This window comes from Leptonotus elevatus, chromosome 6 (assembly GCF_054856555.1).
Source record: "Leptonotus elevatus isolate MCC_2025b chromosome 6, RoL_Lele_1.0, whole genome shotgun sequence".
Taxonomy (NCBI): Eukaryota; Metazoa; Chordata; class Actinopteri; order Syngnathiformes; family Syngnathidae; genus Leptonotus; species Leptonotus elevatus.
In genome coordinates, this window is record NC_141244.1 from 18411373 (window position 1) to 18425738 (window position 14366).

General features: G+C 39.2%; 1 protein-coding gene across 2 annotated transcripts in view; it reads right to left on the reverse strand.

The window, feature by feature from the left end:
- Positions 1-14366, reverse strand: part of gabbr1a (gamma-aminobutyric acid (GABA) B receptor, 1a) — a 50476-nt gene that overhangs the window by 8483 nt on the left and 27627 nt on the right. For both annotated transcript variants that reach the window (XM_086078027.1, XM_086078026.1), the window contains exons 10-18: positions 14031-14132; positions 12865-12930; positions 12198-12389; positions 8809-9054; positions 8335-8398; positions 5870-5947; positions 3594-3744; positions 1788-1920; positions 1147-1263 (exon numbers count right to left, since the gene is read on the reverse strand). In XM_086078027.1, the coding sequence (XP_085934153.1) occupies positions 1147-1263; positions 1788-1920; positions 3594-3744; positions 5870-5947; positions 8335-8398; positions 8809-9054; positions 12198-12389; positions 12865-12930; positions 14031-14132 (1149 nt within the window). The remainder of the gene's footprint in view (positions 1-1146; positions 1264-1787; positions 1921-3593; positions 3745-5869; positions 5948-8334; positions 8399-8808; positions 9055-12197; positions 12390-12864; positions 12931-14030; positions 14133-14366) is intronic.

Here is a 14366-nt window from a genome sequence, read left to right on the forward strand (position 1 = left end):
TGAAAACGTAACCCTGGTTTTAAATCCTAATTTGAAATCCCACCCTTTATTTGAAATCATAACTCAGGCTTGAAATCGTAATTTGAATCCCCAACCTTTGCTTGAATTCCAAATATGAAATTCCAATTCTGACTTGAAACCCCCTGGATTGGCTGGCAACCAGTTCAGGTTGTACCCCGCCTACTGCCCGAATCCAGCTGGGATAGCCTCCAGCGCCCCCCGTGACCCTGTGAGGACTAAGCGGTTAAGAAAATGGATGGATGGATGGATGGACCTGAAACCCAAACACTGTCTTGAAACCATATCTGGAATAACTAAGCCTGTCTTGATACCCTAATTTTAAGACTGATCTGAAACCCTAACCTTGAATTAGATTTGAAGCGTTCTCAGCAAATTTGACATGTTGAATCGGCGTTGGGGCATTTGATCACTGTGATTGGCTGTTAGCTAGCGAATCAGCGCACCGGACAAGAAGAGAAAGTGACATGGGGACGTTTTTATATCCCGCCCCAGTAAAGAGGTTTCCGGTTGCCTTTAGGAATAATGACTATCGCCGCCGATGGTATGGAGGGGAATTACTTCTCGCGCATGCGCTGAAGGTACTTAATAGTCGGGGTCGGTGCGGTGTGTATTTACGTCATTTTTCTACGCGACGTGCCGACGTCTGTGCCGACGTCACAGGGGGTAGGCGCCGGTCACATTGGGCCGACGTCGGATTGGTGTATCTAGGCCTTAATATGAAACCCTAACCTTTTCTTGAAACTCAAATTTGAAACCCAAACATGAAACCTTAATCTTGACTTTTTGAAACCATAACTTGAAACCGTAACTCTGGTTTGAAACCTTAATTTGAAAAAATTAATCTGAAAATTTAAGACTAATAAAATATGATCCGTAACCTTGTATTGAACATTAATTGAAACCCCAACCTTTGCATGAAAACCTCATTTGAAACCCTAAGCCTAACTTGAAACCCAAACCGTGTCTTAAAATCATAACTTAAAACTCTAACCCTGGTTTGAAATCTTAATTTGAAACCCTTACCTTTCCTTGAAACCCCAACTAAGGAATGAAACCCTAAATCCGTCTTAAAACCCTCATTTGACATCCCAACTCTGTCTTGAAACCTTCATTTTAAAGCCTTACCTTCTTCTTCTCCTTCTTTTCGTCCTTCTTGGTGAAAAGGGTGTGGACCCACCAGATCTTCGTGAACATGCTGCCGTACGCCAGGCTGAAGCCCAAACCCAGAAGCCACAGACGGAACTGCAGGTGGGAAGACAAAAAGAAAAAAAACATCTTAATTTGAGAGCAAAGAGGAGTCCTTCGGGTGCAGCCTGAGCGGGAATGTTATACTTCGGAATATTAAACTTCATCTGTCATTGACCCCAAAGGTGGACCAGTAATTACCAGCACAGAATGAGTGCAGATCCCAAAGATACTTAGAGGAAAAGCAATTTAGCCATTTCTACCTTTTTTAAATTTTATTTGCAAGTTCTAAAAAGGCAAATTAATGAGCCAATAACATTCTCAACATAGACAAAATCTATCTGGCTTAAACCCAATAATAAAAAAAAAAGAAAAACGTTTCATTTGACATCACTAAAACTCACTCGCTCATTTGCTACCACTGGAAAGTTAGGAAGACACAAAAACAGCCCTCAACAACAGTTTGGTGGACATTTCTATTATGAGGCACACACAAATCTCAAAGACCCGTGCCCGGAACTGAACATGCAATAGGCTATTCTGGTACGAAGCAGCCATGTTGGCGGCGGTGCTCTGTTTACCTGACAAACGACGGGGAACTGCGACCGGTGTACGTGATGTCCGTCGATGCCGAGCGGGAAGACGGCGGCCAGAGCCATCATGCAACCCGCCGCCGTCATGTTGTTCAGGTATGGCTGAGAGTTCTGGATGTAGCTGCAATAGCACACGTACACAAAAACATCACTGTCTGACTTGACTTTTGATACGATCACTAAATTGCGGACGGGTCTGGAAACGGGGGGTTCACGATATTTAGAGAGCATGTAATCCACTTGAGTAAACATTTCAAACCGGTTTGTCCAGGTAATGACTTGTGACAAGCCTAAATGCTCCAATTGGACGTGAAGTAGCTCGTCAGCGTGAGAGCGACTTAATGAAAACATTTGATGTGATCCGACACTCTTCCCTCAGCCAAATTGCGTGTGAAATCTAATCAAAGCCGGTGGAGATCCCACCACAGCCCTCCCCCCAACACCACCGCAGGGATAAAACTGCTGAAAACTCCTGATGAGCTCACTGACATATTGGACTTGAGATCAGCGTGTCCAGGTCAAATATAAATTTAGCATGTTGGATAGACCGTAGAGATAAATCTTGGATCAAAAGGAATTTGGTGCGATCATTTTTTTTTTTAAGCTATCTGCTGAAATTACGAACTACCTTGCCACCCACCCAGTTCTGGGAACTCGAGGCTAGAAATTGACTGCAAAAAGGGTCGAAATTCTACTCAACACCTCTCGTTTCCCACCTGACATCCTGTAGACCATAATGTAGAAATTCGTCAACTAACCATTTCTTACCTCTGCCAAGGACAAAATGGATATATTATGGATTACAGGGATGTTCCTGTTAAAGTTTGATGAGAATCCCTACACTGATCACACAGTGAAATACAAATGCATGGTCAGAGATAACAATCTCACGCATGAGAGCATATAGTGGAGACTGACAAACAGCAGTTGCTTTACCCGATAGGGAGTAGCACAGGTTGTTTGGGCAATAAACATAATTACATGCATTAAAGTAAAGCATTTAATAAACGTTTGCGTACGACATTCAGAATATTTGTTCATGTCAAAATATTGGGGTCATTTTCCCCCCATTTTAAATTATGCAAGTAATTGATTAGAAAAAGGGGGAGGATGAGCGTGTGCAGACGTCCTCAAATCATTAAATGTCAAAATAATTAACCCCCCTTCAAATATGCCAGGGGGGAAAATATTGATAAAAAAGGCTTTTTTATTATTATTAAGTAATTAGTCGTGATTAATCGAAATTCTAAAATGTGATTAATCTGATTTGAAAAAATTATCGTTTGACAGCTCTATTTTAAACTCAAGTAATCAGTAAATTAGCTTCGTTACTTTTAAAATCAAGTGATCAGTAAAGTAACAAAGGAATCTAACATAGTTACTATTAAACTTACGTAATCAGTAAATTAGCTAAGTTACTTTTAAACTAAAGTAACCACTAAAGTAAAAATGTAATCTAACTTTGTTACTTTTAAACTCAAATAATCAGTAAATATCCTAAATTACTTTTAAACTCAAGTAATCAGTAAATTGGCTATGTTACTTATAAAATCAAGTAATCAGTAAAGTAAAGTAATCTAACTGTCACTTTTAAACTCAAGTAATCAGTAAATTAACTAAGTTACTTTTAAACTAAAGTAATCAGTAAAGTAACAAAATAATCTAACTTTGTCACTTTTAAAATCAAATAATCAGTGAAGTGCTTCATCCTGTTTAGCTAAATGCGGAAAATTGGTTGCACATAACTGCTATTCACCACCTGAAATATAATGAATAATATGCGTGTACTCTTACCGCACGTTGCCATTGTAGATGTTAAAGGTGAGACACACAATGCCGAGCAGGATGCCAAGACCGGCAAACACGGACACGGCAGCGAACAACTTCTGCGACAGGAAGCGGTACTCTTTCTCCACCACCGTGCGATCCGCTGGAGGCCCCGCCCCTAAATGGGGAAATTCAGCACATGAAAGTCTAAGCGGCGTTTCTGATATCAAGTTCCATGTACTTCTATCGAACTCGAGGACTAAAAAAGGTAGAATTTTTTTTGGGAGTGTACTCTTTATTTATTTCTTGGTGTACTGTAATCATCTCCTGGGGTAAAAATGTTGAATTTTAAATTTCAATTTTTACGGATTTATTTATTTAATACTCTTTTTTTCAATACAAGTAAATACTGTAGTTACAAGTTAGCCAGCTATTAATGAAAAGTAAGTACATACATCCATTCAGCATCCTTGTCAGTGAACTCTGCTGGGTAAAACTTTTAATACACACGCACACACACTGAGTATATATACCGAGTGAGTGAGTGGGCATGTTGTGTGCTAATTAAGAGCGTGTAGTGTGGAGTTAACAGCAAATGATCCCGACGTGCTCCGGCTTCAAACCAACTTCATTGCTCACTAATGAAGTTCAACAAGGGCCAGATGGACCAAGAACAGCTTCGGCTTGTTTTGCTTCTTTTTCTTTGTCTTTCTTTAGACTCACGATGCCCAGAAATGTGTGTGTGTGTATTTTGGTGAAAGGGCTGACACACATGCATCAAATCTTGATATTATGTGTGAAAGAGAAATTGGGTAGCGTGTGTATGAGAGGCGACAAAATGACAAAATATTTATATTGTGATTAAAGAGTGGTACTAAATACAGATTTTTGTGCGTGAGTTATTGATATCATGACAGTGTATCATTTTCTTTTATGATACAGCACTGATATGGTCAAATATTGATTTTTATGTCTATGTGCGAGAGAAAATGTGTGTGACAGTGTGTGTGCCTGCGCGAGTGTGAGCGCCACGTGAAGCTGATGTGTCAGATGTCAGGTGTCAAGAGTGTCACCCCCACGGGCTCGTCACCGCGGTAACGCAGCCGATGTCTCAGCGGCGCCATCTGTCTGACGGCTGACAATATCTACTTCCCACATGACGCCTGCCCGTCGTGTGACATGTGAGACAAAAAGTCATGTTACTGGGATGTTTTTTGGTTTTTTTGCCCCCTATTTGAGACGGACTGACATAAAGACGGACCGATACAGAAACAAACAAAAACAAATGATGATTTAGCATTCATGTAGTTGTAATTAGTGGGAGCCCTCTAAAAGCTTGTTTTTTTTATAAAGCAGGGTGCCTGGGCTCCATGCGCCAAAGCGGTTTTGATGGCTTCCTGGCCTCATTTGCGAGTCTGTCGCCACATATCACGCAGCGCGGGTTTTGGTGCGTGCGAGTGAACTCACAATAAACCTTAAGCAGGACTTACGATATTTTCAAATCGTCTCATTATTTGGCCTCTTCTCATTTTCAAAGAAGCTCGTCAAACAAATTTAGTTTTTTAAAATAGCTAGCTTTTGGTTTTACATTTTCCATATTTTATCACACGACCACGATGAACGTTTTGACACAGGCTGATTTTCAAAATAAAACAACTTTCAAAACTCTTGTGATCGATCAAAGTTGTACACACATCGCAAGAATAATTTGACACACAGTGCATGAGTGTGCATGTACATGCGTGTTAACCATCCAGTGTCCTTGAGTTAAAAAAACAAAGTGGAAAGAAAAGGGAAAAAAACATGAGAACAGAGTGTTGCCATGGAGACGCAGCTCGGTAACAGTTGCCAAAGCGATTAGAAGAGAGAGGCGAGCTGAAGTGGTTGTTAGGGCAACCGTGGAGACAGTGAGAGAAGGGAGGAAGGAAGGAGAGAATGAGGGAGAGAGTGATAGAAAAAAAGTAGGTAGCGAAGGACAGAGTGGACAGGGGGATACAGGTAGAGATGAGGGAGTGCCTTTAACCAATCACATTTCGAGTTTGTCCGCACAGGGCCAGAAAGCTGGCCCTCGATGGCGTCAGCATTTTTCTGCCCTCTGATTGGTTGGTCAGAGCAAGCTAAGTTTGGCAAGCAAAACACTTACGTAGCATTCTGCACACATTAAATAAAGTGGTGAATTTAACAGATTTTTAAAAATATATATTTTTGTCATGCTGTTAACCAAATACTGTTCTTGCTAGCTTCTGATGCACGCCAAGTGGAAGTTTAATAAAGGAAGGGGGCGGAATTTCTCCACAACTCACCGATCCAGACGTCCTTGCCGAACCATGACAGGTTCTTCTGGGAGCTGTCGTAGTAGCCGATCTTCTTGTAGCTGCCCTCTGGGCGAGGTAGAAGAATTTTCACAGAATTAAAAAAAAAGAAGTTTTTTGCGTTTATGTATAAATACAGAGGAAATTTGACTCAAAATGTTAAGAAAAAATATGACTTAAAAGTCAGTCCAGATTGTTCAGAACAATATGAACTTATCAATTATTTCATGACATGTATATTTGTTTGTATAGATTTTAAGACATTTTTACTCATTCCATGTAATTTTTATTTATTTTATGGCTTGTTTATTTATTTATTTAGCCATATTTTTATTTATGTTTTTAAATTTTAAGACTACTTATTCAAATAATATTGTTTTTCTTATTTATCTATATTTATTTTATATTTTATTGTTGCCATTAGCTACTATTTAATGGCTTTTTATGCATTAAATAGCATTTTTTATTTACATATTTTATTGTAATTTAACCAGTTGTATTTGTATTTATTTTACGGCATTTTTATTCATTTAATGGCTTATTTATTTATCTATTTAATAATATTTGTAGTTATTTAACGGCTTGTTTATTTAGCTATTTATTCAATTAATCAATAGCATTTATATTCATTTGAATGTGACTTTATTTAATGGCTTATGGCATGCAATCCCATTCTCATTTATTTAATGGTACTGCATTTATTCATTTGAAGTGTGTGGCACGATCATATGGCGCGAACCATGAAAGTGCAAAATGTTAAATAAAATAAAAAAGGGGAAAAAGCCACACTCAAGCTATGCACTTATATGTACTGTAAAGCTATCAATACATTTTCAAGCCCTTTCTCTGCCTTGTTTATGTTGTTTTATAATTTAAAGTGCCACAAAAGCAAAAAAAAAAAAAAGTATTGCTTTCTCAGCTTTTTGGTCAGAAACTTGAATTTTTGTGAAACCATGTTCAACTGCTGATTACTAAAAGCACAGAAAAGCTAGGAGCAAACTTGTTTTCTGGCAAACGAAGAGAGTGTACTGCTTCTTTTGGAAGGTGATTATATTGTCACAGAACACAATATTCTGTGATTCTTGGAAGATCAGTCAGAATGCCTTAAAACAGTTGGCAATATGGGGAACTGCTTTGAAAATGGCTGGCAGCGAAGAGGTAATTAGTTTAAGTGCTTTCATAACTTCACATGTGTTTAAAGCATGTAGGATGGGTAAACTATAAAACTAAATATCTTTTTTACATGGTCTCTTTGCGTTGCTGATTGGCTGGGTCTGTAACGTATCCTCGTGTCCTCTGTGCAGGTTGCCCAGCACAACATTCAGTCAACATTAAATTTGGAGTGCATTCTCTCGTTTTACACCTTGCTGGATGGTGTTGTAAGTGTAACCAATGAAGTGCACTCCAATAAGTCTCTTCACTCCAGTGCTTTTCATGTTGGGAATGAAAATGTGCAAGAAGAAAGGAGGGATGAGAACGGCGGAAGAGGAGAAGGACAAACACAAAGGAGGTGAGAAAAAAAAAGAAGCTTATGCGGTGGCCTTGACCAGGAATACTGATGAGCTCCCTCGCAAAGACGTTTTTTTCGGGAGGGGGGTTGCGGATTCATGTCAGGTCATTTCACTGCGCGGGCCAAATTACCTCTGACACCTCCACATAGCCAACGTGAGGCTAGAGTGTCAAGGAGGCTCATCTTTTGAGGAAGCACAGGAGAGTGAGAATAATAATCAGGCCTAAAAGTCGGTAAGTGACAAACTGCAGCCTGGTGGCCCGTCGCGCTAATCCAGCATCAAACTGCATCAAGCACGTTTTTGCTCAGTGCAATTATAGACGATACACAGGCCAGCAGAGGATGTTTTTCCAAAAAGGATTTTCGAGAACCCACACTTGAAAAATACTTTTGAGTATCATTTCACTAGTGGAGCACCCTTGCAGAATGTGATAAAAGAAATTAAATGTCACTACGTGTTTTAAATTGCAATCTTTTCCAAAAGAGCTGGGAATACAAGTTTATAAAATATTTTATGTACAGTTAAATTACAGTAGCGAATCAATATTAAAGAATATGCAAAAGAGATTAAATGTTGCTGCATGCTTTGACTTGAAAGATTTTTTCCAATTTGCCCTAATGAGAATTTGCTCTGACATATGAGCCAAAAATCCATACTTAAAAAATATCCTCAAGTATCATTTCAGGCACCATCGAGACCACGGTACGACAAAAGTCATTTTGCTGCATGCTTTGAATTGGGGAATATAAGCTTTTCACAGTAAAATGTTCCTTCTACATTTCTTGACAGATTCAAACCATTACAACTTCATATCTCCCATTCTATATTTCAACAATTCAATTTCATTCTAGAGCATTTCAGTTTAGCTTTAGCTCTTTAGCATTCACATGCAATTTCTACACAAATTGTATTGTCTCATTTTCAATGAAATATTTTTTTTTTTACCTTGAAGCTGTTCAATGAGGGTCATGGCCATCCTGGAACCCTGAGCATCAAACACTACCTGGCCCTGAGGCAAAAAGACATTTTAAGGACAATCAAACCTCTTCAGTTGGATGCTACATTAGCTTAGCTCTCGTCGCGTTCAGACTGGGGTTTTGAAGGGGTGGAGAATTTTTCTGTAATTTTTTGTAAGGTTTCCCGGTAAAATTCAAATAGAAGTGAAGCTGGGGAGCTTATAATAAAAATAAAATAATATTGTAAATTAAAAACTTTATATGGGAATTTATGGCAAATAACCGGGAAAAGGGTAATTTCATGAAAAGGTATTATATTCAAGCATTAATTTACCATTCTGTGTTCTCATATAAAGGGCATTATGGTATCTTAAGTGTTCATTTGGTTTATTCCTATCAATTTTAGTATTCACGGAAAGTATCCAACCTTGATAATTGATCTGCAGCCCTTGATCACACCTACCGAAACGCCCTCGAAGGAGCTCGTATTGAGTGCACGGTAGATCTCAGACGTGATATCTTTGTTGTTGTAGTTGAAGTCCTCCAGCCGCCGCCCCTTGGCCTTGAGTGGCGCCACCGTCTTATTGAGGGCCAGTGCCAGGGCCCAGACGGCGTCATAGGCCAACGGGGCCTCCTGGAAGCCGCCCGTCTCTTCGGGATTCTTGACGCCTAGGCGGGAGATCAAGGCTTCCAGAAACTCCTGGGATGTCTGATTGAGAGGAAAATAGAATAGAAAGGAAGTAGACGAGAAAAACTGGTGTTTTAAAGCAATTCCTTTTTGGACTCTTGAGTACTTTGAGGCCTAATAATAGCGCCACCATAAGGCTGATTGAAAGGTAATAGCACAGCCAATGTCACAAAGATGCATGTTTTGCCCAATTTTAATCCTTGAGCATACAGTCTTTTCAGAGCAGAAGAGCACAAAATATTGCCAAAGGAAAAAAAACGGGAACATGTCTCGAGGAGGGTAATATGTGTCACTCAATCAGCATTTTGTCTACAAAGTGTCACTTTAACTCAGACCTGAGATGTAATGATGGCCACAAAACAACCGCATTAAGTCTGATGGAATTCCATCAAAACACCTCACCACCTGTTTTGGGGCGTAAATGAGCCCCGGGTGATTTGTCAGCTCCGTCCTCTCGGCAGCGAGCAATTAAACTAATCTGCGAGCGCTCATGTGTGACGGCAGATTATTGCTCGCAATCATCAAGATGTCCCCGAGGATTCCCCTGGAGGCCTACGCACAAGTCCAATTCGGCTCCCTGACAAGTCCAATTCATTAAAAAATTCCACCTTGGCATTTAAATGTGACGTGCGATCCCACCGCCTCCAGTGTTTGGTGTGCCCGCCAAGAAATATGCCAATTTCAAACTTGCAAATTGAATTGGAAATAGAGTGATTGCGCGTACGCATTTATCCGGGACGCCCCGTGGACGAGTGCATCAACGATAAAGCAGCAGGTAGCAGCAGGTAGTGGCAGGTGCGCGTTTTAATATAAACAACAGCTGCTGAGGGGGAAAAAATTGCAAGGACGAGGCGAGGCGGGTCAACATGAAGAATAAAAGTCAACACAGCGGCAGTTAAAAAAGGTCAAGGGGAAGACTTGAAGGGCTGTCAGTCGATTACAATTTTTAATCATAAATTATTGCATGATTTCCACAGTTAAGCAAATTATATCTGTTCTGAATGTATCATAAAGTATTGCTTTTCATACACTTGTTAACACAAAAGTAGACAAATATGGTTACCAAATACAAATGTGGTTGCATCTTTCAGTTCATTCATTGATTCAGTAATTTTAGTTAAATAATTCATAAAGTTAAAAAGATATATCAAACAGTTCAAATGAGTATGAAACATTGAGTCATAGATTTGTGTTGAGGTAATTTTCTGCCTAAGTGGCATTAGTGTTTCATGTTGGATGTTGGTGACAGGAACAGTACATTTTTCTTTTCAAATTCAGAGCAATTGTATTTAATTTTTTTAATGCCTCTGGACATCGTACTTAATGTTTTTTTTATTGCCATTTAAGGTCTTATAATTTTGACAAAATCCATTTAATGAAACCCTGTATACAATAACGAGTAAATCTGGCTGGGTTAGATACATTTGAAAAAGCATGTTTTGCTAAAGATGGACTGACTAACTAACTGACTAACTAAATAACTAACTGCTATTACCACTTTTTGCAGTTAAGGCAGCACATTACAAAACAAGTCTTAAAAATTACAGATATCTGTAGCCATATTTTGCTACAAACTGGTAAAATCAAAACATTTAAGATGGTCTGGGGGTTAAATGACAAATAATTCAAATAATTAACCTAACATTTCAAAAGGGGAAAAAATCCTGAAAACGTGAATATCTGTATATCCATCCATCTCAAGATTAGGGCTGAAGTTGATAACATAATAATAAAAAATATATATATAATACTAATAAAAAAACGTGTGTGTGGGGGGGGGGGGGGTACTGACAATAATTTTACAGCATTGTGTTTGCTTGTGTACATTGTTGGCCACAAAAGGTGTACATTTGAGGATGGCGTCCTCTTTTTCGAAAAGCCAAATATGGTCACCGCACTTCAGAGGCTTTAGACTACGTCACTGCTGAGATGAGCAAAAGGAAAATGCTGACAAAAAAAATAAATAAAATAAAAAAGGCGCGTGTGTGTTTTTTTTCCTCGGGGAGAAATCCTCCTTCTGTTGGGGAGATTTAGCAAACATATTGTTGATAAACAGCTCAGAATATTTATCGGTGGCTAAATGCTGAGGCATAGCGTCTGTGCAAGCAAACACTTTTACATGACAATGAATTACTTGAATAAATTTCACATTGGCGAGCGTACAGCTAAACTATTGCCAACAGCGCAAAATATCAAGGGAAAAACACACAGTGATAATCTTCACATCAGTCCTATTTTCAGCAAAAAACAAACAAACAGAAGGATTCTAGCTCCTGTTAGCTCGCAAACCACCAAGTAAAAATGTGTTATTAATAATATTTTACTAGAAAGAACAAATCTTAGAGCTAGCAGCACTTAGAGTTAATGTCAGTTAACAAGTAACAATGTAAAAATGAGAAAACAAGAAAACAAGGCTAATAGTGAGGAGCACCTAAAGTTATTTGTTAGCAAGCACCAGCAAGTAAAAATGTGCCATTTATCATTTGAATAGGTTTATTTATTTATTTTTCTTTTGCGACAAAGACAACGCTTAACGCTAAAGTTAAGCTGGCAAACCACTTTGCGGGCAGATGTAAAAATGGGACATTCATCATCCGAATTAAGTCTTATTTTCTGAGAAATCACAAGACTAATAGCTAGCGGCACCCACCATAAACTAGTGAGCATCTCCTCAGCAGTGCTGATAAGAGGACAATCTCTGCTCTCATTTGGCCGCCCCAAATGCCACAAATCGTCCAAACTGTTACTGGAGGACAAAGTCAGAGCCGAGTCATTAAAATTCTGCCCGAGTGTCATAATAATGTCGTACATTTTACGACAAACCATCCAATTAAAGCGGCAATTCTTCCCGGGGCCGGACCTGACTACAACCTTAATAAACTTCGTTAACAGCGCAGCATTAAGAGTGTGGTGCTTATCGTCGTGCAAAATAACCTACAGGTGATAATGGACTTTGCAGAATTTAAGTATTTTTTCCATTTTATTGCCATAATTTACTGATATGTTAAAAGTCAGCTCACCCGCGAGCCTACACGAAGTGACGATAAGAGATATAGGAAGTAGGTGGTATTTTATGGCCCTAGCATATAGCTTCCTTAATGTATGCAGTAATGATTGACATCTAATAAGGTAAGCTAACCAAAATAGCGTTTGTTTGCGCCTACCATGTTGGAGACACCCCGGACAGTCTCGGGATTGAGCATGACGATCTCAGTGGTCACGTGACCCTCCACGGCCTCCGTCATGTTCTCCACAGTGCAGTTGATGGTCGGGTCCTTGATCTTGAACCAGTTGTCGGCATACCAGCCGATCAGGAACCACACGTACTTCTTCCCGTAGAGCTTCTCCTTGAATACCTGCAGGTGGTGGTGTGGGAGGGAGGGGGTGGGGGGGGTCAGCGTCCATCAGATTTATCTGCTGGGTCAAAACACTGAACTACATTTACAACCTAAACTCTAATAATTGATGCATAAAAATTCAGTCATTTTATTCCAACAGTCTGTGTTTATTTGGTAGCATTTCTCTGTCCTGCACTGCATATTCTATTGCATGTATTTACATTTAAGATTTTTAGTCCAATCATATTTCAGCACCAAGTTCACAAAAGTTGGCGGCAAACCACTACTTTTGTTTATATGAAACTCCTCGACTTACTTCAACATAGTTTCTTTGCACATTATGTGAATCTGGGAAAATTTTGTAAAATAAATAAATAAGAAATACAAATGTGTCGCCTTGTTGTGGCATTCAAGTGGCTCATTGCGGGGACACAAGCAGAGTGGGAATTTGAGTCTCTTGGGATTAATTGAGCGGAGAGAAGCAGGCACTTACCTCACAAAACACCTTCCTGGCTTCGGTCTCGTAAAACAGACCCACGATGATCCTGGCATCCTGACGCTGATAAAAAGAGAAGAATGCTTTTAGATCAACAGCACAAAAAAAAGTATAATGTGACTTTAACCTTATGTTGTTTTTAAGAGTCGTATGCAATTTGAAAACAGACAGATGTCACTTTCAGATGAGTTGGGAGGAAAAAACGTAATTGTGTATGTGAAATAATAATGAAATAATAAAATACAATAATCAAGTAGTGAATGAAATAATAATGTAATGAAAATGTTTGTATGTAAAATAAAATACAAATCTACTAATATTTTTGTATTTCATGACCAAAGATATATACATTTATAAATTGATTTTAAAAAAAATTAAAAATTTCAGTACATATAATTCTGTATTTTAAAAATATTATTTTAGGTCATTTTTACAGTAATGTAAGAAAAAAAGTGTTGGTGAACTATGAAAATTTGTTTATTTTTACTTTTTTGGGGTAATTTATTATTTACAGTAAAGAAAGTATTGATCACCTCATCAAGAAAAAATATTATTAAAAATATTATTGTTTAATACAATATTGTTTATTTTATGTTCTGTATTATTAAAAAACAAATGGATTAACTAATCATTTAATCAACCCAAGTAAAATGAGCATATTTATTTTTTTATTTTATTTAGCTAGCTAGCTAGCTCCTTGTATTTTGGGATGTCTTGATGCCCTTCGGCACATTGCTGCCTCTCGCAGGTCAATCCGGGTACTATGTGAGGTTATGTTAAAACACAGCAGACTTTTAGTTTGGCGGACAAGAACCGCTAGCCTCTTAACCACTCCTACAGCTAGCCTTACTTCATCTTCTTTGTCTTTTCTGTCAGTACAGATGCCTTGCGGGCACATTGCTGCCTCTCGCAGGTCAGTCTTAGTACCACAGAAATATGTGCAAAACGGATGTGAAATAAATACACAGAGCAAATACGAAGCCTGTGACCTTGAGCGTTCCAGCTCAGGAGTATCTCATTAACACTGCACATTAATTTCTGCCAACTGGCGTCCATGCTAATGATATTTGCAGCTGTGATGTGAGAGTGCCTGGAAGAGAGGATGTTGGGGAGTTGTGGGGGGGGGTTGGCTGACAGCTGAGGTGAATTTTTAATCAAAGCACCTTCAGGTTTTTGACAGCCACAGCCGGGTCGGTTAGGAAGCTCTGGCGAACGCTGATCTCGATGCCGGCCTCCTTGACTCGCTGCTCCAGATCGTCCAGAGTCTGTCGGACAGATGGAAACCAAGACATAGGGAAAACATGAAAGGCGGAATAGGAGCTCGCGCTAAAGAAGACGCCTGATAAAGGGACAAAAGTAAAAAGCCGCTAGCAGCGGTGGTGAAAAAAGCGGATCATTAACCTTCATTACAGCGACGCACATTAAGCGTCTCTGTATTGAGCGCCGCGCCTGGGAGAGATGCACGGCGCGATCGATGTGCTTTCGCCACCAATATTCCG